Source organism: Caretta caretta, chromosome 9 (assembly GCF_965140235.1).
Source record: "Caretta caretta isolate rCarCar2 chromosome 9, rCarCar1.hap1, whole genome shotgun sequence".
NCBI classification, from domain to species: Eukaryota; Metazoa; Chordata; order Testudines; family Cheloniidae; genus Caretta; species Caretta caretta.
This window is the reverse complement of record NC_134214.1, coordinates 61,521,772-61,542,044: the sequence shown is the minus strand read 5'-3', so window position 1 is coordinate 61,542,044 and position 20,273 is coordinate 61,521,772. Positions and strand designations below refer to the sequence as shown.

The 20,273-nt window shown below is 49.8% G+C and overlaps 1 protein-coding gene across 1 annotated transcript; it reads right to left on the bottom strand.

Annotated features, from left to right (window-relative positions):
• Window positions 1–7,295: 7,295 nt before the first annotated feature.
• RAB33A (RAB33A, member RAS oncogene family) lies at window positions 7,296–13,351 on the bottom strand. Its single transcript, XM_048863208.2, has 2 exons — window positions 13,013–13,351; window positions 7,296–7,870 (listed from the first exon to the last, which is right to left on the bottom strand). The coding sequence occupies exons 1-2, from the start codon at window positions 13,328–13,330 to the stop codon at window positions 7,415–7,417; spliced, it is 774 nt and encodes a 257-aa protein (XP_048719165.1). The 5' UTR covers window positions 13,331–13,351; the 3' UTR covers window positions 7,296–7,414.
• Window positions 13,352–20,273: the final 6,922 nt, after the last annotated feature.

Below are 20,273 nucleotides of genomic sequence, written 5' to 3'. Positions count from 1 at the left end.
GATGGTGCAAGTGGAGGGCTGGCGTTAGGAGATGGCAAGCAGGGCAATTGTCCCAGGCTCCACGTGAAGCTCAATTACATGTTTCAGCCCTGGGCAGCAGGGCTCGGGTTTCAGACTCCTGAAAGGGGTACAGTAATCAGGAAAGGTTGAGAACCCCTTAGATGGAATATATAGGCCCAGAGAGTCAGAGGTGTTGACGTGACCTGTCATTGTCCAACATTAAGCAGTGTTAAAACACGGTTTGGGGTTTGGTATACAGAGACATCAGCCTGCTTAATGTCTGGGCAAACATGCCATTAAACAACCTTGTAACCTTTTATTAAAGATCCAGAAAGTGAAAAACAGTTAAAGCATTTGAAATGTAAAGTATCAAGTAAGGCTTTCATTTTAACAGCATACCTTGTTCCCGTTCCTTTTCCCTGTAGCTGGAGAGAGTTTTTAGCGGGAACCCCTTCCCCCCCGCCCTTATTTGACAGTCTCTTAGGGGTTTTGAAGATGGTAATTTCCTTTTTGGGGGAAAAAAGAAGTTAGGTAGAGATGTGCTGGGGTTGTTGATATTCTTAAAGTTTGATCTCATTTCCTAGAAGAAAAAACATGCCAAACATACAAAAGAGGAGAGAAAAGAACAGCAAAGATAGAAAATGCAGCTTCTGCCTCTGGTGTTGACTCTCACTTATAACCTCATTGCTGGAAAAACACAGGCCCAGCACATGGTTTGGTCAGCTACTCCAAGACCTGGCAAATGTGTAACAGCGTTGGACTGTTTAGGGCATTGCTTTTAGCTGCTGTTTTCTGGGCACAGGCTCACAGTAGTGTTGTAACATATACAGTCTTGACTTGGCCAGACTCTCATTAGACAGAAGGAAGAAAAGGGGAATAGGAAAGAAAAGAAATTAAGGTAGGGAAGGAAAAAGACACGTTGTGGGGGAGAAAAACAAAGTCTTACAACCCTGCCAGAGCCAGTGGATGTGCTGGCCTGGTCTGATCAGGACATCTTTCAGAATTGGTATAAAGGTCTGGCATCTCAGGAGATGATGAGGGTGGCAGCTGGCTTGGTGAAGTTCACTCCAGTAGCCAATTTTTCTCCCCCAACGTTTCTTTAAGGACCCCAGAAGGGAGTGATTGATAGAATAGCCCATCCCTTCATTGTTTTGTCCATCAATTAGGCCTAATCTCTGATGCAACAGTTTTAGTGCATTGATATTTGATCTCTTGCATGTGGCTGTTTTTGTTTACCATTATCTTAACATAGTCCAAGTTATAACAACAGGCCTTTTTGTTTGGATTAGTTCAGTCTTGCTGTCTGTCTCTTGCATGTTTTCCTATCAACAGTTGTTGTTTTCGGTTATTGTGACATTTTATGAACTTACTCGATTCTTACATTTGGACTCACAATTAGGGTAAATTCGTAGGCCCAGTTATCACACCTCCCACTAGTGAGACCCAAACCAGCTTCTCCCTCCCCTCCTCACCCCACCAGAGAAACCGGGACCAGCTAGGCCCTGCCCTGCCCTCCCCTCCCCTCCCCTCTCTGTCAAAGGGCCAGGAGAGGCTGGGACCCCTGGGTCTTCTGCCAAGTTGCCCCATCCCATACTTGCCAAGCCCAGCGTGACCATTGCAGCTGGAGGCTCCAACATCTGTTCTGCTGCTTCCCAAGCATCAAAAGTAATAGGCTAGGCTGTGGCTGCCACATGCCGCTGCCTACAGCTGTATGAGTAACCGCACCAACCATCCTCTCCCTCCCTCCAAATCCACTGCCCCCTAACTCCAAGCAAGGCTGGCTGTCGGGAACTGAAGCTGGGACAAAACCAAAAGTCTCCAGAATATTGACCGATTTATTGAAAAGTTGCAGTAAAGATTGAAAAATCTTCATGAGACCTAAGAAGTTGCTAGATTTAGTGACAAATTTGCTAAATGGGGAACACTGCCCCAGGCTGGACAAAGACCTGGTTTCTGTGCATGATATTGTGTTTGCCTGCTGGGGAGACCCTCCTGTGATGAACGGACATAACAACAGGTACTGATCTCTTTCTGTGTACCCCACACAGGACACTAGGTGCTGAGACTCTGCACAAGAGCTTCTTGGTCCCCTTGTTCCACAGGCATCCTCTCTCTCCCTGAATAGCGAACCAGAGCATCACCATTCCAGGCCCCATCGCCCCAGATACTCTCTCACCACACAGCTACTTTGCTCTAGTTTCCTTGGCTTGTTGATTAGCAGCACTACAAAAACATGGCAGTGGCTGTTTAGTGAAGCCCTCCCTGTGAACCCACATACGGCTATTTTTCTGGTTGGTGTAGCATATCAGGATTTGGACACTCAGTTCTCATTAGATATAATGGGATTCAGGCAACTTTGAAAATCACCTTGAATATCGAAGGTTCCCCAGTTAATACTGAGCACTGGATTCTTCGTTGCTGACATGCCAGGAGAGGTTGTAAGATGGGGTGATGGTGATGCATTTAGATAATGGATGTAGATGACATCAGCAGCACTGAAAATCAGACTGAAAAAAAACCAACAGATTTTGAGGCCAGAGATTTATTCCTCAGATTCATTATTTTTAGCAGGTGATGATCTCACCATTGCTATGTTTGAGTCACCAAGCTGTGAGTAATGTGACTGACACCAAACCAGGGAGCTGTCCTTGTCTCCTAGCACTGGTAGCCATAGACACTGAGGTTCTGGTGCTACTGGATTGCTCAGTCTGCTTGACGTCCCGAGAACACTCCTCCACAGCACAGCTGATTTAGCAGCAGGGGCTAGCTCCAGGCTCAACCTGAAAGCAGCAAATTCCTTTCTACATTGTGCAGGGCTAGGGGCTTAGGCATTTTTGGTCACTAGACTGCCCTTTTCCAGGGACACAAGGTGAGTAAGGTAATGTATTTTATTGGACCAACTTCTGTTGGTGAGAGAGACAAGCTTTTGAACTACACAGAGCTCTTCCTCAGGTCCAGAGGAAGAGCTCTGTGTAATTCAAAAGTTTGTGTCTCTCTCCAACAGAATGCTCTAATAAAAGACATTCCCTGACCCACCTTGTCTCTCTAGTATCCTGGGACTGAGATGGCTACAACACTTTTCCAGAGAAGTAGAAAATATCTTAATTCATATTATTATGGTAACTATCAATTGGAAAGGATGTCCCCCGTATGCTTTAGAGAAAAGAATAAATCACTCACTCCTCCACAGCAACACATGGGACACCTGGAACATGGGCAGCTGTGTAGAAGCAACACTACAGGATAGGAAGTAAAGAAGACACTTGTATTTATCTAAAACTGCAAAGAGAACGTTCATTAAATTCATAAATTCCAAGGCCAGAAGGAACCATTGTGATTATCTAGTCTGACCACCTGTATAACACAGGCCAGAGAACTTCCCCCACAATAAGTTTCTAGAGCAGATCTTTTAGAAAAAACATCCAGTCTGGACTTTAAAATTGTCTGTGATGGAGAATCCGCCGTGGTCATTGTTAAATTGTTCCAATGGTTAATTACCACTTGGGATAAATGAAGTGGGAGGGGTAGCTCTCTTTTATGGATCCAGCGAGCCAGTTAGCTATAAAATCCGTCTTAGTAGCTGTTCTCTACTTGCTTTACCTGTAAATAGTTAAAAGTCTCACTGCAATGCATAGGTAAAAGGGAGTGGGTACCTGGCCAAAAGAGCTAATGGGAAGGCTAGAACTTTTTAAAATTAAAGCAAGACTCCCCTTTTGTCTGTCTGTTTGTTTGTTCTCGGGGAGAAGCAGACAAGGAGTAGTGATGCTGTAAGAAGCTTTGGGCCAGTATGAAAAAATCTTTGGTATCATACCTAGAAACTACTCATTTAAAACCCCAGATATGTAAGTAGATTAGGAAATATCTAAAAAGACACAATTAGGTTTATCCCTTTTATTTTTTATGGCTTGTGGATTCCTCTGTGCTAACCCCAGGTGCTTTTGTTTTGCTTGTAATCTTTAAGTTGGACCTCGAGAGCTATTTTTAAAGCTTAATTCTTGTATTTGCTCTTTTTAAATCTAGCAATAGCCTGAGTTTTCAGATGTATTTTCTTTCTTTTTTAATAAAATTTACCTTTTTTTAAGAACAGGATTGGAGTTCTGTGTCTTAAAAAGTTTGTGCACGTGTTTTTTGGGTTTTTTTATTAGCTGGTGGCAACAGCTGATTTTCTTTTCTTTTTTTCTTTCTCAGCTCTTCCCTGGAGGGGGTGTGAAAGGGCTTGAGGGTACCCCACAGGAAGGAATTCCCAAGTGTGCCTTCCTGGGTTCTCAAAGGGTTTTTGCACTTGGGTGGTGGCAGTATCTACCCATCCATGGTCGGAGAAAAGCTGTAATCTTGGGAGTTTAATACAAGCCTGGAGTGGCAAGTATTAATTTTTAGAGTCCTTGCAGGCTCCCATCTTCTGCATTCAAAGTGCCAGAGTGGGGAATCAGCCTTAACACCACAGTTAAAAAGTTATACCTTATTTCCAGTCTGAATGTCTAGTTTTAACTTCCAGCCATTGGATCATGTTATACCTTTCTCTGCTAGACTGAAGAGCCCATTATTAAATATTTGTTCCCCATGTAGGTATTTATAGACTGTAATCCAGGCTCCCTTTGACTGTTTCTTTGTTAGATTCAAAGAGCTCAATCTATTGAGTTTATCACTATAAAGCATGTTTTATAATCCTTTAATCATTCTTGTGCCTCTTCTCTGAACCCTCTGCAATTTATCAACATCCTTCTTGAATTGTGGGTGCCAGAAATGGACACAGTATTCCAGCAGCTGTAACACCAGTTCCAAAGACAGAGGTAAAATAACTTCTCTACCCCTGCTCAAGATTATCCTGTTTATGCATCCAAGGATTGCATTAGCCCTTTTGATCACAGCATCATACTGGGAGCTCTTGATCAGATGATTATCTACTCCCCCAAAAACTCTTTTTCAGAGTCACTGCTCTCCAGGATAGAGTCCCCCATTCTGTAAATATAGCCTACATTCTTTGTTCCTACATGTGTACGTTTACATTTAGCTGTATTAAAATGCAAATTGTTTGCTTGCACCCATTTACCCAACTATCTAGATCATTCTGTATCGGTGACCTGTCATCTTCATTATTTACCACTCCCCTAATTTTTATTTCATCTTCAAACTTTATCAGTGATGATTTTATGTTTTGTTCTAGGTCACTGATTATGTCAAATAGAATAGGGCCAAGAATAGATTTCTGCAGGGCCCCATTAGAAACATACCCACTGGATGATTCCCTATTTCCAGTTTAATTTTGAAACTTGTCAGAGTTAGCTAGTTTTTAATCCATTTAACATGTGCAACATTATTTTTATATCTGTGATGGTCTGGTCAGTGAGGGATTTAATCCATACCACTGAAGGGCTGTGTCACCACAGGTCCTGTAACATGGGGTTTCTCACTGCTTTGCTGCTCTAGCTCCCTGGGCTGCTCCCACCCAGCCTACTAACATGCAGATCACACCATGAGTGTGTGTGTGTAGCTATAGCCCTGGTCCAGCAGCTCTGACCCTAGCAGCCTGCCAACAACACATCAATCAGTCACACTCTGGGTTCTACCAGCTTTGTTTTCAACTAGCAAAATGACCCCAACACACTCCCAGTCCTGAATTTTCCCAAAACTGTGTGCACTGAAGTGCCCAGCCCTCTCCTGGACAGCTCAGAGAAATAGTGAGGTTCATTGCTCCTGTAAAGAGAGAAAACCACATCACAGCTTACTATCTTAAATGGGAGTAAATACACCCTTCCCTTTAAACCCTGAATTGGTTTATGGTAAGAATGAAATAAATTGAATAAAATATGCATAGGATTAAATGAGTTCATGTACAAGGAATTAAGATAGTTACAAGTAAAACAAAACCTAATTCTGAAAGTCCAAAACTTAATCTAGCAAGGTACAATCTTTGCCTAAGGAGGTTTCTCGCCTATATTCAATTCCCAGAGACTTCACCCTCAAAGGATTCATCTTTCTCAGCTCACAAGAGCTCTGTTTCCATATGCCTGTTTAGTGATGAATGCCAAAGGCGGCTTCTGCCTTTGCTTATATTTTCCAAAGTTCAGTGATGTTTCAGGAGGCAGGAAGACCTCATGCTGTTCTTTCTTTTCTGTGGGCTTCCCATGCCCCTGTATGTAAATAGGGCTTCCACTGTTTGATTCCACCATGCTTGATTTACATAGACTACATATAAATAGTTGTGACATTCCCTCCTGTCTGGGCAAACTGTACAGCCTAGTATAAATGAGTATCCATAATTCCTTATAGTGTTAATATGTACAGTTCACAATATTAATCACTGGTGTATCATTAGCTTTCAGAAAATACCGCACTCTATACATGTTTATAATATAGTAATAGTGTACAATCAGTTGCTTATCACTTGAGGTTCAGCCCTCCAGTCTTCATAGACCAGTAAGCCTTTGCAATGTAGTCTTTGAAAAGTGAAACCCAGATCAAGCATCTCTTCTCTGATGGGTGTAGATGCCAGGCTGTCTTCTCCCCTGCTTGTTATGTGTGAGGTTTGCCTCCACCCCTTGTTAGCTTGATGACTGTTTGAGATATGTAACTACATTCTCATTGTGTCTTTCAAAGTGTTTTGGAAGTAAATATCCGATGGAGAAATCACATTCCTTTGTTTAGGGTAACTCCTCTGACTGGCAAACACATTTGAAGAACTATAATTTCAGTTTATGTCCATAATTTTGCATGAGTTGCTTGCATCTACATTACACAATATTAACCAGTGAGTTATAACAATATCAGTATCACTAAAAGGTGTCTAAAAGGTACTAAAAGGTGTCTTGTAGTAACAATAGTGAGTTGGGGTATACTGGGTTGATCAGGCCAACTGAAACTCACTGCTGGAGAGCAGAATGCCACTTTCCCTCGGTCCTAGGGCTGTTCTTAATGTCACAATATCATTCTAGGTTTGTTTGTTTTTTTAAATCAAAATGTCATGCAGAACCAGAAAGAAACTGAAGATTTTATCCTGACAGGAATCCTACACAGAGCAATGAGTGCAAGTCAGTCCTTCCTGCACAGACCGGGCATTCAGCTGTTGTAGAACAGCTACAAGGATCCCTCTCAACACAGCATCAAAGAGTCAAGTCTCAGGGCATGACAGCAACATACCTTTAAACTTTACCTTGGGTTAATCTCTTACATGGTGATATGAACAGCCAGCTTGAGGGTTTGCTGAGAGTTCCAGTCCTAGCCAAGACCCCATTTCTACAAGCATATAATTACTCTGAATACCCTGTTGATAGGCAAAGACAGACTCAAAGCAGACATCAGTGATACAAATTTTATTTTGTTAACATTAATTTATAGTGAAACAAGCAGGTGTCAGTCTTATACAGGCACAAAACCCCTCCCCCCACAATATTAACCTAGACTGCACAGCCTCCGTTCAGCAGGGGCAGGAATTTTTATTGTTAGCATCTTGTGTGAACTCCAGTTTCTGCACTTTTCCCTGCTGCCTCTCCATATCCCGATAGAGCAGGGACTTCTGGGCCTTCAATCGGCAGGCCAGGCACATGAAAATTGACTCCACATTCTGACTCTCTTTGGGGTCCTTGGCTGATGTTTCAAACAAAAGCATGTTGTGAGCATCAGCGAATTTCAGGGCCACGCTGGATGGCACCTGAATTTGTTCTCGTAAGTCACACTTGTTCCCAACAAGCACCTTGGGGACGAAAGGGGGCACAGCATGCCCATTGCATTCCTCAATCCACATTTTGAGATTGTGGAAGGAAGCCATCTTAGTGACATCATAGACAAAGATGACGGCATGCACATTGCGGTAATAGTGTTCTACCATGCTCTTCCGGAACCGCTCCTGGCCAGCTGTGTCCCAGACCTGCACCTAGAAAACAAAGCACAGTGTGCCTGAGGCAGCCAAGATATGGCCCACCCCCACAAAGGGCTTGGGTCCCAGGAAAAGGCAGTTTCTTGTTGGGAGAGGCTGGGGGCACAGAGACTTGGGGCATTTCCTCTTAGTCTAGATCATTCTCAATATGTACATAACCCTTGTTCAGTTTGATTAGTGAGGCTAGACAACTGCAGAGCTCCACACAGCTAATTCCCCTTCACCTCAACTGACACTGCTGAGTCCAGCACATTTTGAGAGAAGTCTCTCCCTGGGCAGCCCTTTGCTTTACCTGCAAATAGTCCCTGTATTCTGGCCCAGAAGCCTTGGATTCCTTTGTGCTTGTACTGAGCATGGTTTGCTCCAGGCAAAGTGGTTGTCTGGGATTCAATCACTCTTGCTCAGCACCTATCTGGCAGGCCCTGTGAGCTTGTTTTTAAGAGAGTGTTTCCTCTTCTAACTATATTTCATTGCCATCTTCACCATAGCAATGATGTGCACAAAACACCTGGCACTTAGAGGCATTTCAACACCATACCAGGCATTACTCCACCTCCACCAGCCAGAGCTGTCCCTTGGGTAGGGTGAATTGGGACAACCGCCCCAGGCCCCATGCTTTCGGGGGCCCCTGCACTTCAATAAAATCGGGACTGTCCCAATATTTAGCCCTTTGTCCCACGTCCCGACAGATCTACGCCATTTGTCCCTATATTTAGGTGAGACGAGTGGGCAAACGGGGTAAGGAGGTGAAGGGCAGGTAAGGAGGAGAGTGGCGGGGGGGGGGACATGCACTGGACGGACAGTGGGGAGGCAAGTGGTGAGTGAGGAAGCGGGGGGTAGGAGTCAGGCAGATGTTCAGGAGGAGAGCGGTTTACAGGGGGCACACTGGACAGACGGCGAGGAGACAGGCGGGCAGACAGCAAGGACGAGAGCGATAGGCAGGGGAGGTGTGAAGTGGTGGGTGGACAGTGAGGAGACTAGTAGGGAGGCTGACTTGTCCCCGGCCCCGCATCCCCCTAGGGACAGCCCTGCCGCCAGCATCCTATTCCAGAAGATGCGAAGAACCCTGTAATGCACCCAGCCAATTGTACAATGGTGAATCTGGAAGGGGAAGAAATAGTAGAACTCCTTCCCGACCCCTGCAGGTGCACCCTGAAGCCTGGGATTTTATTATTTCTTTTTTAAAGCTGCAATAACTGCAGACTGATGCTGAAACCATCCGGCTTCCTTGTCAACCCAGTGCCAGCATCTGCAGCAGGGGCGTCTCAAGCTGGGCACACGCTGGCAGAAAGCAAACATGTTTGTTCTTCATTTCCCTGCCATTCACTTCCTCCTTGCACTTGAATCAGGAGGACAGCATGAAAAGGAGGGGCTGCCCTGGGCTCATTGTCCTTCAGACCCTCTTGTCCCCACCCTCTTACACACCCTCTTTTCAGGCTACATACACCTCACTTTTCCCCTCTGGCAGGAGGTTAGCCTGGGCCACTAACCCTTCTCCCCTCACTGCCCAAGTGTAAGCAGCTATGATAGAGCAGCAGGCTGGACACTTCCAGGCTGGAGCAGTAACACTCGATTCAGACCAACATATGGTGTAAGTTGCACTAGCATGATCACAGGACTCAGGAACAAAGCTGGCTGAAAACATTTTGACCAAGCTTCTTTCTGTCGAAAAGTGCCGTTTTATCACCACTGAAATGGCTCCCTGGGCCAGGATGGACCAGTCAAATTGAGATGGAGAGCAGCCTGGAACAGCCCACAGTCTGGAAGGCAGAGCACTCCCCCCGGGGAGACGGGAGGCCCAGGTTCAAATGTCTGCTCTACCCTATTAGAAGCAGAGACCTGGGTCTCCCACATCTCAGGTGAGTGTCCTGACCACTGGACTATAGAGTCTTGTTGGAGTGTTTCACTTTGTATAACTAATTAAATATTCATTAGGCCAGAAAGAGGGACAACAGCTCAGTGGTTATGACTCGCCTGGTTTCTGAGCCTTTCAGTCTACTTGGGTCATGTTTTCAGGCTTTTATCTGCATTCAGGAGGGCTAGAATCTGACAACTTCCCGCCCGCCTCTGCAATGAAAAAGCTGAGAGTCTCCCTTAATCACATGATCCCACAATCTGGAGATTTAAGAAAAAACACCAAATATTCTGAGACTTGTGATAAAATGGCACGGGTTGACTGCACTGTTTTTCCCCCTTCAGAAGCCCTCAGACTGCTCAGCTTCCAGGGGTCACTCCCGCTGCAGCGTGCCAAGCCTGCCAATCTTCCCTTGCTCTCTGTTACCTTACCCACCAAGTCAAAGTTTACCAGCCTAAACCATCGAGCTTGGATTACCAGAGTCAACCCACTGGGCGGGCAGGCAGTCAGATCCAGCCCATGCACTTTATGGATGTAAACTCAAGACAAGTTAATATTTTGCAGAAACTCAGCTTTCATTTAAAAAGGTGGTTTCTAGCCTGTACATTTGCAAAGGAAAGTCTGAAAACACCTGAGTGCAGCTTAAAGGCTCAGAAACCAGGACTCAAAAAAAAAAAAAAAAAGACCCAGCATTCAAGATTTTAAACAGTCTCATGATTTGGGGGCCTGGCTTGTGATTTTGGAATATTGGGTTGTGATAGTGGAGTGGTCATCTCCTCCTATGGAGAAAGTTTGGTGCAAGCTGCAAGAAAAGGCACCCACACAGAGCCAGCTGCTCAAGGCCTGTTCCCTGCGTAGCCATTACACACAGACACAGCAAGGAGCATCCCACTGGGCTGCCAGCTGCATGCACAAGCTACTGCAACTCACCAAGCCCTAGGCCTCAAGCCACAGTCACAGCAACTGGCTGGGTGGGCCCATGGCTCTGCTCTGCAAACTGGGCCTATAGCCCAGCTCCGCAAAGCCCTGCTTTCCTCAGTGGCAGAAGTCCTGGGGTCTGGAGCAGCTACCAGCTCCTTCCTCCAAGCACTCACTTCCATTCCCTCTCGCAGCTCCCTTGCTCCAAAATGTGTCCTTGTGGGCACACTGGACCTTTCCACAGCATTCTCACCACCACCTCCTCCACAGATCTTGGAACCTCCCAAGGGCCTGGTACATGGCCCCCATTTTCCCAATGCCCTCATACCTCAGCACCTCCAGTGCTCTCTGCCCAATCCCATCTATCACCATGTTCCCTCCATCCCAATCCTCATACATCTCCTGCCCCAACCTCCTGTACCACTCCACCCTCTCCCCTCCCCAGCCCCCTCCATGATTTCATAGTTCCCCCTCCCTCAACCGCTCCCATCCCCTCCTACCCCCCTGCCCCCTCCCTCCTTCCCTCATGCTCCCAGCGCCTTATACCACCCTCCCCCCCACAATGTTTCACCAATGGGTTCAGACTTCCCAATCCCCTGGATGACCTCGTAGCCCCCCTCCAGTGCCCTCATACATCTCTCCCCTCCCCCTCTTCCCCTCCAGTGTCCTTGTACCTCCCCGCCCCCTCCCCTCCCCACCTGTGCCCTTGTACCTTCCCACCCCCTTCCCTCCCCACCAGTGCCATCATACTTCCCCACCCACCTCGTACCCTCTTAGCCCCCACTCCAATAACTTGCTACTCCACTCACTGCTCTCCCACACATTCTTGCCACCCCAGGGCCTTTGTACCTTACTGCCTCTGCTCTAGCTCCCCACCTCTGCCCCCCACTCCACTCATGGCCTCCTATCTCACTGCCCCCCAGTAGATGTGCCCCCATCCCCGTGACGCTTTCATAGCTTGATACCCACACATATCTCATCAACCTCAACTACCTCCCTGTGACGATGTGATGCAGCAGGGAGGGGGGAGTGTTGACCTGGGAATGTGCCCTGGGGATGGGAGACCTGAGCGCCTGTAACCTGAGCCAGGAGGGGTAGGGGGAGGTAAGACCTCTGCCTGCAGAAGGGAACCTGCTGGAGGGGTTTAGTTTCAGTTTGGTGCTGGGTGGAGGAACCCAGGGAACCCCAGGGCTGGGGTCTAAGCTCCCTGCTCCCCCAGAAGGACTTGACTGAGGGGTCCTGGTTGTACCCACAAGCTCTGTTTTGGACTGTGTTCCTGTTGTCCAATAAACCTTCTGTTTTACTGGCTGGCTGAGAGTCTCAGTGAATTCCAGGAAGAGGGGTGCAGGGCCTGGACTCCCCCACACTCTGTGACACCCCCTACCTCTGACCACCGACACACCCCAGGCAACCTCTAGCCCTCTCACCACACACCTCCACCCCTCTTCAGCCCCTTCCAATGCCCACACCTGCTCTTTGGCCTTTGCACACCATGGATGTCTCACACCTGGAGAACCCCCCAATCACTCTCCCTGTTCCCCTTCTCTCCTTCTGCTGCTGTTCCCCCATTTCCTTGTACCTCACCTGCTCTCCAGCATCCCACTCTCTCTGACCCATGCCTTCCTGACACCAACTCCCCTGCTTGTTCTCCACCTCTCCCCCCAATCCCTCACCAATCCCCTCACTCCTCATCCCTCGCCACCTCCCATTCCCTCCTCCTTCACTACCCCTGCTCCTCCATTCCCCCCCAATCCCCATCCGCCACTGCCCCCGGTCTCCCGTTCCCCCCTGCTCCCATCTGCCACTACCCTCTGCTCCCCATCCCTCTCTTACCCCATCCCGCACCCCCAATTCCCTCCTCCCTCACTGTCCCTGCTCCTCCATTCCCCCCACTCCACATCTCCCACTCCCCTCTGCTCCCCCATCCTTCCCGCTTCCCCATTCCCCCTGCTCCCATCTACCACTGTCCCCTGCTCCCCCATCCCCGTCTGACTCCATCTCTTACTACCACCACCCCAATTCTGTCCTCCCTCACTGCCCCTGCTTTCCCCATTTCCCCTTTCCCCACCTGCCACCACGTCCTGCTCCCCCAACTCCCTTCCGTCGCCGTGCCCCCCCGCTCCCCCATTCCCATCCCCCACTGCCCCTTGCTCCTCCTCTCACCACCCCCACCGGCCAATTCCCTCCTCCCTCACTGCCCCTGCTCCCCATTCCCCGCCTCCCCCACTGCTCTGCTCCCCCAATTCCCTGCTCCCCATTCCCCGCCTCCCCCACTGCTCTGCACCCCCAATTCCCTCCTCCTTGACTGCCCCTGCTTTCCCCATCACCCTCCTCTTCCTCACCCCCCACCCCGCCTCTCCCCCCACCTTGATTTTCTCTCCCTCGATCTCCACCGTCTTCTCCCTGAAGTCCACGCCGATGGTGGCCTCGGTGCTGGCGGGGAAGGCGCCCCCGCAGAAGCGGAAGGTCAGGCAGGTTTTGCCCACATTGGAGTCGCCGATGACGATGATTTTGAAGATGCGGACCCGCAGGTACTGCTCCAGCGAGGCGTCCAGCTCGGCGGCGGCCGGCCCGGAGGGCTGCATGCCGGGCGCTACGCGGAGCCGGGCGGCGGCCCGCACACAAAGGCAGGAGGCAGCTGCCGAGCGCGGCGGCGAGCCCGTCGGATCAGGTGGCTGATACATATTCAGCGCGGCGGAGACCCTCCCCCTGGCCGGCCGGCGGGTGGGGCTGGCAGCGGGGCTCGCCCGACCCACGCGCTCCCGCGGCGCCTGCCTGCGGGCCAGCAGCCGGGGCGCAGGGGTACCTGGCCCTGGCTGCTCGCCAGCGGAGTAAGGGGCGGCCCCGGGCGCGGCCTGCCACGCCCCCTCCGAGAGCCTAGCCCAGGGCCAGGACCTCTGCCTCCGGGAGCCTAGCCCAGGAAAGGGCCGCCGCGGGCGCTCGGATGCTGTGGGCCGGGCCCTGAACACACATATTGAAGTGAAAGGCCCAGGTGGGAGAACAACTCTTGCTGAGCGGCCAGAAGAGCTCCCTCCCAGGGCCCGCTCTGGCTCGCCCAGCCAGGCCCATCAGCAAAGCCCAGGCGGGCCTGATTATACTGGCGGGGAAACAAGCAGCCCAAAGGGGGCACACAGGGAACCTTCCCCTCCAGATCTCTCCAAACCCGCGCGGGAAGCAGGAAAAGGCAGCACTCCCCTCCACCTCCTCTGCAGGCTGCTGTGGGGACAGCCAGGCTGGAGTGGTGAACAGAGCCACATTTGCACAGCCTGCGTGACCACAGCAGCATGACATCTAGCCAGCAGTGGGCTGGCACCATCAGCACATACCAGCTGACAGCCCTCTCACCCCTACCTGCTCTTCTAGGCCCAGTCTCTCCAGCTCAGGTGAAAGGCAGAAGCAGGGTAGGCAAGATCAGAGGCGGTCTGTGGCTGGGGGAAGGCTGACCTGGATCACAAGGCTTAGGGGGGCACTTCCCGGGTTACATGCAGGCCAGAGAGCGAAGAGAAATTTACAACAGACCAAAGTACAGACATGACTGTGTGCATCCAATACAGGAATTCATTATGGGCACTGCCAACACCTGTGACAGACACACATGCTGGGTCTCTGTTAGAGGGACCATCAGCACATGCCTGGGATAGGTCATGGATCCACAGGGTCTAGTCTGTGCCCCAGCCTGTAACCAGTCCCTTGCGAGTGACCCCTTCAGTTTTCTGGGCCCCAAGGACCCACACATTTCCACAGGGACAGGGCTATGGCCTCCAAGACTTAGAAACTAGGCCTTCAGGCACCTTCAGTCTCTGTCTCTCTCCATGACTCCAGCCAAGCCCAACTCTTGCAGAAGCCTTTTACCAGGCCCCTTCAGGGTGCAATGCTTTCTGTGAGTACTGGCAGCCACACCAGGCAGCCTTTTCAAACAAAGGCAACGAGTTCTTAGTCACCTGGCTACGGAATCTGACAATCCTGCTGTTAGCAGAGATGAAAAGGTTAAGATGAAAAGAGTTCAGCCTGGCCAGTTAGGCTGCCGTTGAAGCCATCTTGGCTCTCTCTCTGTCGCTCTCCCTTTCTCCTCAGCCCCAGTTGAGAGCTCCCACCTCTCTCCCCAATGCTAACTCTTATCGCAGCTACCTGATGTGTTTCAGGCCATCGTCCAGCTCCTGCAGAGTCATACCGAGTTCGCCTGTGAGAGAGTCCCATGGATAAGTATCAGTTGCTCAGTCCCATTGTTTTTGTGGACCCTTCACTGATACGGGTCAATTTCAGCCAGTCCTTTAATGACCCATTAATTCCACTCCAGACAGTTACATGACACAACATCTCATGTATCCTGTTCTGCCCCAAGAGCAGCTTTTTACCCCCTTTGCACCTACTGGGTAGCAATGCAAGTACATAGGGAAACTGAGTCACTTAGGAATAAAAAATATTACAGAAAATTCCCACTTCATCACATAGGGCATCTGAGGGCTTGTACCCACTACCACTTATGTGCTCAGGGGTGTAACTTATGTTACTCCCGGTGGTGACTTATACACACACCTGAGCGACATAAGTTATACTGACCTAAGCGCCGGTGTGGACATCGCTGTCCGTGGGAGAGCTTCTCCCGCTGACATAACCACCTGTTGCTGAGTTATTAGGCTGACAGGAGAGCTCTCTCCCCTTGGCGTAGTGTCTTCACCAGATGCGATACAGTGGCACAACACTTCGAGTATAGACTAGCCCCGAGTCTGCTCCTGCCTCTTTGGCAGGTGGCTCCCCTGGACAATGCTGTGTCTGCCCTCTCTCCTTTCTCACTGTCAGCTCAAGTTTCCATCATTGCTCTTGGATCCTTTTGGATAGTTTGGGGGAAGCTTTCTCCTGCTCCCTGGTATGTGGGGAAGAGTCCCCTTCACCTCTGCCCAGCTCCTCAGCGTTTGTGCCCTGGATAGGGTCACTGTTCTGCCTTCAGCTGGATGCTCAGTCTAGCATGATTGATACCTGGAGAGGCATCGCACATTGGACACTTTGGCTCCAGCTCCCTTTGCATTGGAATGTTTCATGTCACCTGTGCCCCTTCCCTTGGCAGGACTGCTGCTTTCCCCCCAGCTACACAGTCTCTTGGCCACTCTCCCCCTCACTCTGTTTCACAGAGTTAATTTATTCTTTTTTTCCCTGTCTTCCTTCCTTGGCCTTGCCTATGCTGGGGATCTACTTCACCTACAGCCAGTGCCCGTGTATTTTCACCAGTGCAAACTGCCATTGCAGACACGATGGAGCTGATTCATACGGGACTTGCTGCCTGCACCACTGGCTGGCGCTGAGACAAAGCTGAGTGCAGACAAGACCTTTGATTTCATCCTCCATGGCCCTCTCTTTTATCTTGGAGTCTTCCTTAGTGCCCAGGAGTCTCTGCAGTGCTCCTTCAATCTCCTGTTCCTTTCTCTTTGCCTGCCTTTCCCTCCACAGCATCTCTGGGGGATACAACAGCTGCTCTCTATTAGCACTGGTGAAGCTGAGTGGTGACTGCTGCCACTGGGGGCCTAGCATGACTCCCTGGAGCAGTGCACGCAGGCTGCACTGCAAACTATGCTAGCGAGATAGTGCTGCGGCCCTTCCCCCTCAACCCTGTGGCTTTGTGAATGGCTCTAACACCCTTCACTGTAGTCAAGGAAACCATGCTAGAACCTGGCTAGTAGTCATGGCTGTAGCTAAAAGGAGGATTCTCCTGGACAGGACTGTAAATGCATACAGGAGCAGTCAGTCGAAAGGCACTCAGCTGCAGAAGGGATGTACATCCCAGAAAATGCTGGTGAAAGACAGCGCAGCTAAGAAGGAGATGGGCGAAAATGCTTTGAGGCATTCTTTGTTTGCAGTAACAGTGAGGGATTTAGAACAGTTTCCAGTCCCTCCCTTGGATAATATCAGAATATTTTGGTGACCGGTGCATTAGAAACACACCCAGAGGATTCTAACCTCCCCAGGGGAGTCTGATGCAGACTTTGACTCCAGGCTGCACTGGGAGAGCTGAGGGTACATCTCCCACAGCATAGCCTCAGCTGGTCCAGGTCAGCTGACCAAGTTTGTGGGGCTCAGGTTGCAGGGCTAAAAATCACAGTGTAGATGTTTGGGCTCTGGATAGAGCGCAGGCTCTGAAACCTGGGGGGGGGGGGGGGGGGCGGTGAGGCGTTCACAGCCTGGGCTCCAGCCCGAGCCCAACCATCTACACACCAATTTTTAGCCCTGCAGCCTGAGCCCTGCAAGTCTAAGTCAATAGACCCAAGCTCTGAGATTCAGTGCTGTGAATTTTTATTGCAGTATAAACATACCCTGAGAGCCAAAGGAGTCACAAACCAGCAGGAACAAGAAGTGTCTAGTTATACAACGAGCCCAGATGAGGATTGGACAGGGCAGCTGCTGGAGCACTTCCATATGCTTCTGGGATGGCTTGTAGTGTGCAGTCACAACTGTGAGGTAGATGCTTCATTGGACAAGACCCCATCTTCTGCACTTTTGGGCTGCACGTGCAGAGGTCTCACATTACACTGCAACTCTGATGAGACAACAATATGCCATATTGGCTTCAAGAAGTAGGGTGAATCTAACAATTCTGGAAAGATGCTGACAGACTGTAAGGAAATTGAGAGAAGAGCAACATATAGGATCTTGAGGGAGCAATTTGTGAGAAGATATTAAAAGAGCTAGATCTGTAGAGCTAGGGAACAGTTCCCTAAAGGTATCAGATATAAGCCAGATTCTGCCAACTCTCTCAATCTGATCATAAATCTCATGCTTTTTTGGTGTTTTTTCTTAAATCCCCAGATCCTGGAGTCAGGTGATTACGGAATAATCTGTTCTCACTTTTACAGTCCTCATTTTGAATAAAAGTTTTTAAAACAAGACCCCCACAGGCTCAGACACCAAAAGGCAAAGAAACAGACCCCCACCTTTGGGTTTGTTTCCTGGGTAAGCACAAACTTTGGGTTGTAAGCCAACCTCACAACTGATAAGCACAGGGATAGGCAATACTGGGACTGCTTAGTGTAGGAGAAGGAGGTGGAATTAGGAGGAAAGTGGGGGCGGGGGTGTTGAAAGGGAAAATACAAGCTGAAATCAGGAGACATCTTCCTACTGGTAGGCTGGAGAGACAGAAGCCCTAGCATGGAAACAAGTTCCTGCCAGGTCACTGTCAGGAGTCATTTCAATTGGTGAATATTCTACAGGACATGGCCCTACTCTGACCTGTGGAACTGACTGGGTCCAGCACTTAATTTATGCTTAGCCCTGGCACCTCTAGACTTGTGAGTTCATAGCCCTGGCACCCCTGGGCTTGCCACATCAGTTATGAAAGTAAAAAAATTGCTTGAGCCCCAGCAACTCCTTCACTACAAATTAAGCACAGGCTGGGCTCCTCTGGATTTCTTCCCATCATGTTTTTTCTGTGATTCTCTATCTCCCACGCAGCACTGCCAACCCCCAGCCCTCAAGAACCATGAATCAGGCCTCACACAGTCATAAGTTTGGCTTAACAATCATGAGATTTTGAAAACTAATAAAGCTGCAGTCCTGTTGTTTTGCCTCTGTGTTTCAGCCATTAGAGGTCACATTTTCAAACTTCCCTACATTGAGAAGGGCTAGAGATTTCCTTTTTGTTTTAAAATGAAAGCTGAGAGTCAGCAAATCCAGCTACATGACCAGCCAGGGTCCCCAACACTTCTACCATAATAGTTGAGCAGCAAAACCTTTGGGGAGGATGTCCCTTCTGGCATCTTCCCACATCAGCAAGAAGCAGAACAGCGTTCTTTCAGGGGGATCCCATTAGTCCCATCCCATCCCAGTGATGGTCCTAGACCAGATCCCATCCTAGTGATGGTCCTAGACCAGGTCTGGATTTAAGAGATACACAGGAATCTCCAATCATTATCAAGGGTTGACTGGCTTACCCCTGCACTGAAAGTGGAGAACAGAGTCTGCCTGTACCTCAGCAGTGCACAGGACTCAGCATAGGACAGCTGCACTCACCCTTCGCCTGTGAAAAGAGCCACAAGTGAGATGAGTCTGGAAGGTCTCATTCAAATTCCAATTTATGCACCTCCTCAAACCACTTCATTGTGCAAGAGGCAAGCCCAGGAGCAAACTAGGGGTGGATCGTGCCCCTCATGACTGGGGTACATTAGCAGAACTGCCTGGGGTCCCAGCCCTGGCACAGCAGGGGGCATGTGGGTCAGGACTGAGAGGCATGGGCAGTGGGGGGGAATGAGGTAGTCATATGCACACATTGATACCTCGCCTGCATGGCAGCCTGCTCCCTGCCACAGGGTCCTCTTCCCTCAGACACCCTTTCCAAACTGAACTGCAACCCTGTCAACGGGGCCCCTTCCTGCTGTGGAAGAACATCCTGACCAGCAGGACTTTGCTCTTTGCTAGCTTATCCACACCTGGATTCTCAGGTTCTCACTGCCCTGTGTGGGAGGGTCCTGGCAGGACCTCTGGGAGACCTGCTTGCCAATACAAGGCTGAACCCCGCGTGGTAGCTCTTCCCCCAGCCCAGGGGGAAGAAATGCTGAGACAGTCAAAGAAGGAAAAAATGGCCCATGCTTAATATTGGTATGTAAATGGTCCCAGTTAGGCACTGCACTCGCCCCTCCCTGGAATGAGAAGAGGTCTGGCTTTGCTGAGGAAGCTTCCTGCCAGGCTGGGTTAAGGGACAGCAGCACAGCGGTTTGCATGAGACAAGGCCTTTAAATGAAAGCTGGAGATGGGAAAGGCAGCAAAGGTGGAGGGCCCAGGGAGCATCCTCCCAGCCAGGATTTCCTCTTGCACTCAGGGGAAGGGGGTGGTTGTTTCTGGGGGATTTTGCTGTGTTACAAGGCAATCTTCTCAAGAGAAAGTGTGTTCTTGGCAGGCCAATGGCCCAAGGGTGGCAGTTACCACCCGTTGTGGCTCTAGAGGGTAGAGTGGGACTAACTCTGCCCCTGCTCAGACTCCCCCTGTCCTGCTCAGGAGAGTAGCAGCAGGCCCCTCCCTCTTTGGGTGGCGCAGCCATATCTCTATCAGCTCCTGCCTCAGGGTGCGGCCACCAACTCTTGCTGGTGGCCGCACTGACACTTCTTCCTAAAACAATTCACTTTAGGAAAACCAATAAATATACCCCTCCAAATCATTGCAATTTATTGATGTAGGGTTTGTTTGTTTTTTGCAGACACCATAATAAAAATAATGCTGTGAAAAGCGATATTTGTATGTTCATTAATATCACTTTTCACAGCACATTTAGTCGCTAGGTGGGGGGCTGCTACAAGTGATATTAACAAACATACAAGTATCACTCATCACAGCCTCCCAGCTAGCTAGAAAGTCTGCTGTGAGAAGTGATACTTGCATGTTTGTTAATATCACTTTTCTCAGCAAGCACCAGGACAAATTAAGCCCTGGATGGGGGGGTGGATGTGGAGCTGGGGGAGGCAGTGGGGGCTTGGGGCAATTGGGGGGCAGGGAGTGAGCCTGCATGGCTGGAGCCAAGAGTCAGTGCACCACCACTGCGTGGTCAGAGCCGGGGGCCGTGCAGCTGAAGCCGGGGGCCGTGCAGCTGAAGCCGGGGGTTGGAGCCTGCTACCAGAGAGCAGGGCTGGGACATAATCTGCTCCGGAC

Coding starts and splice junctions, on each gene's coding strand:
- RAB33A (XM_048863208.2), bottom strand. CDS start 13,330: ATGTATCAGCCACCTGATCCGACGGGCTCGCCGCCGCGCTCGGCAGCT. Junction 7,871..13,012: donor TCGAGGGAGAGAAAATCAAG/GTGGGGGGAGAG, acceptor TTTGTTTTCTAG/GTGCAGGTCTGGGACACAGC.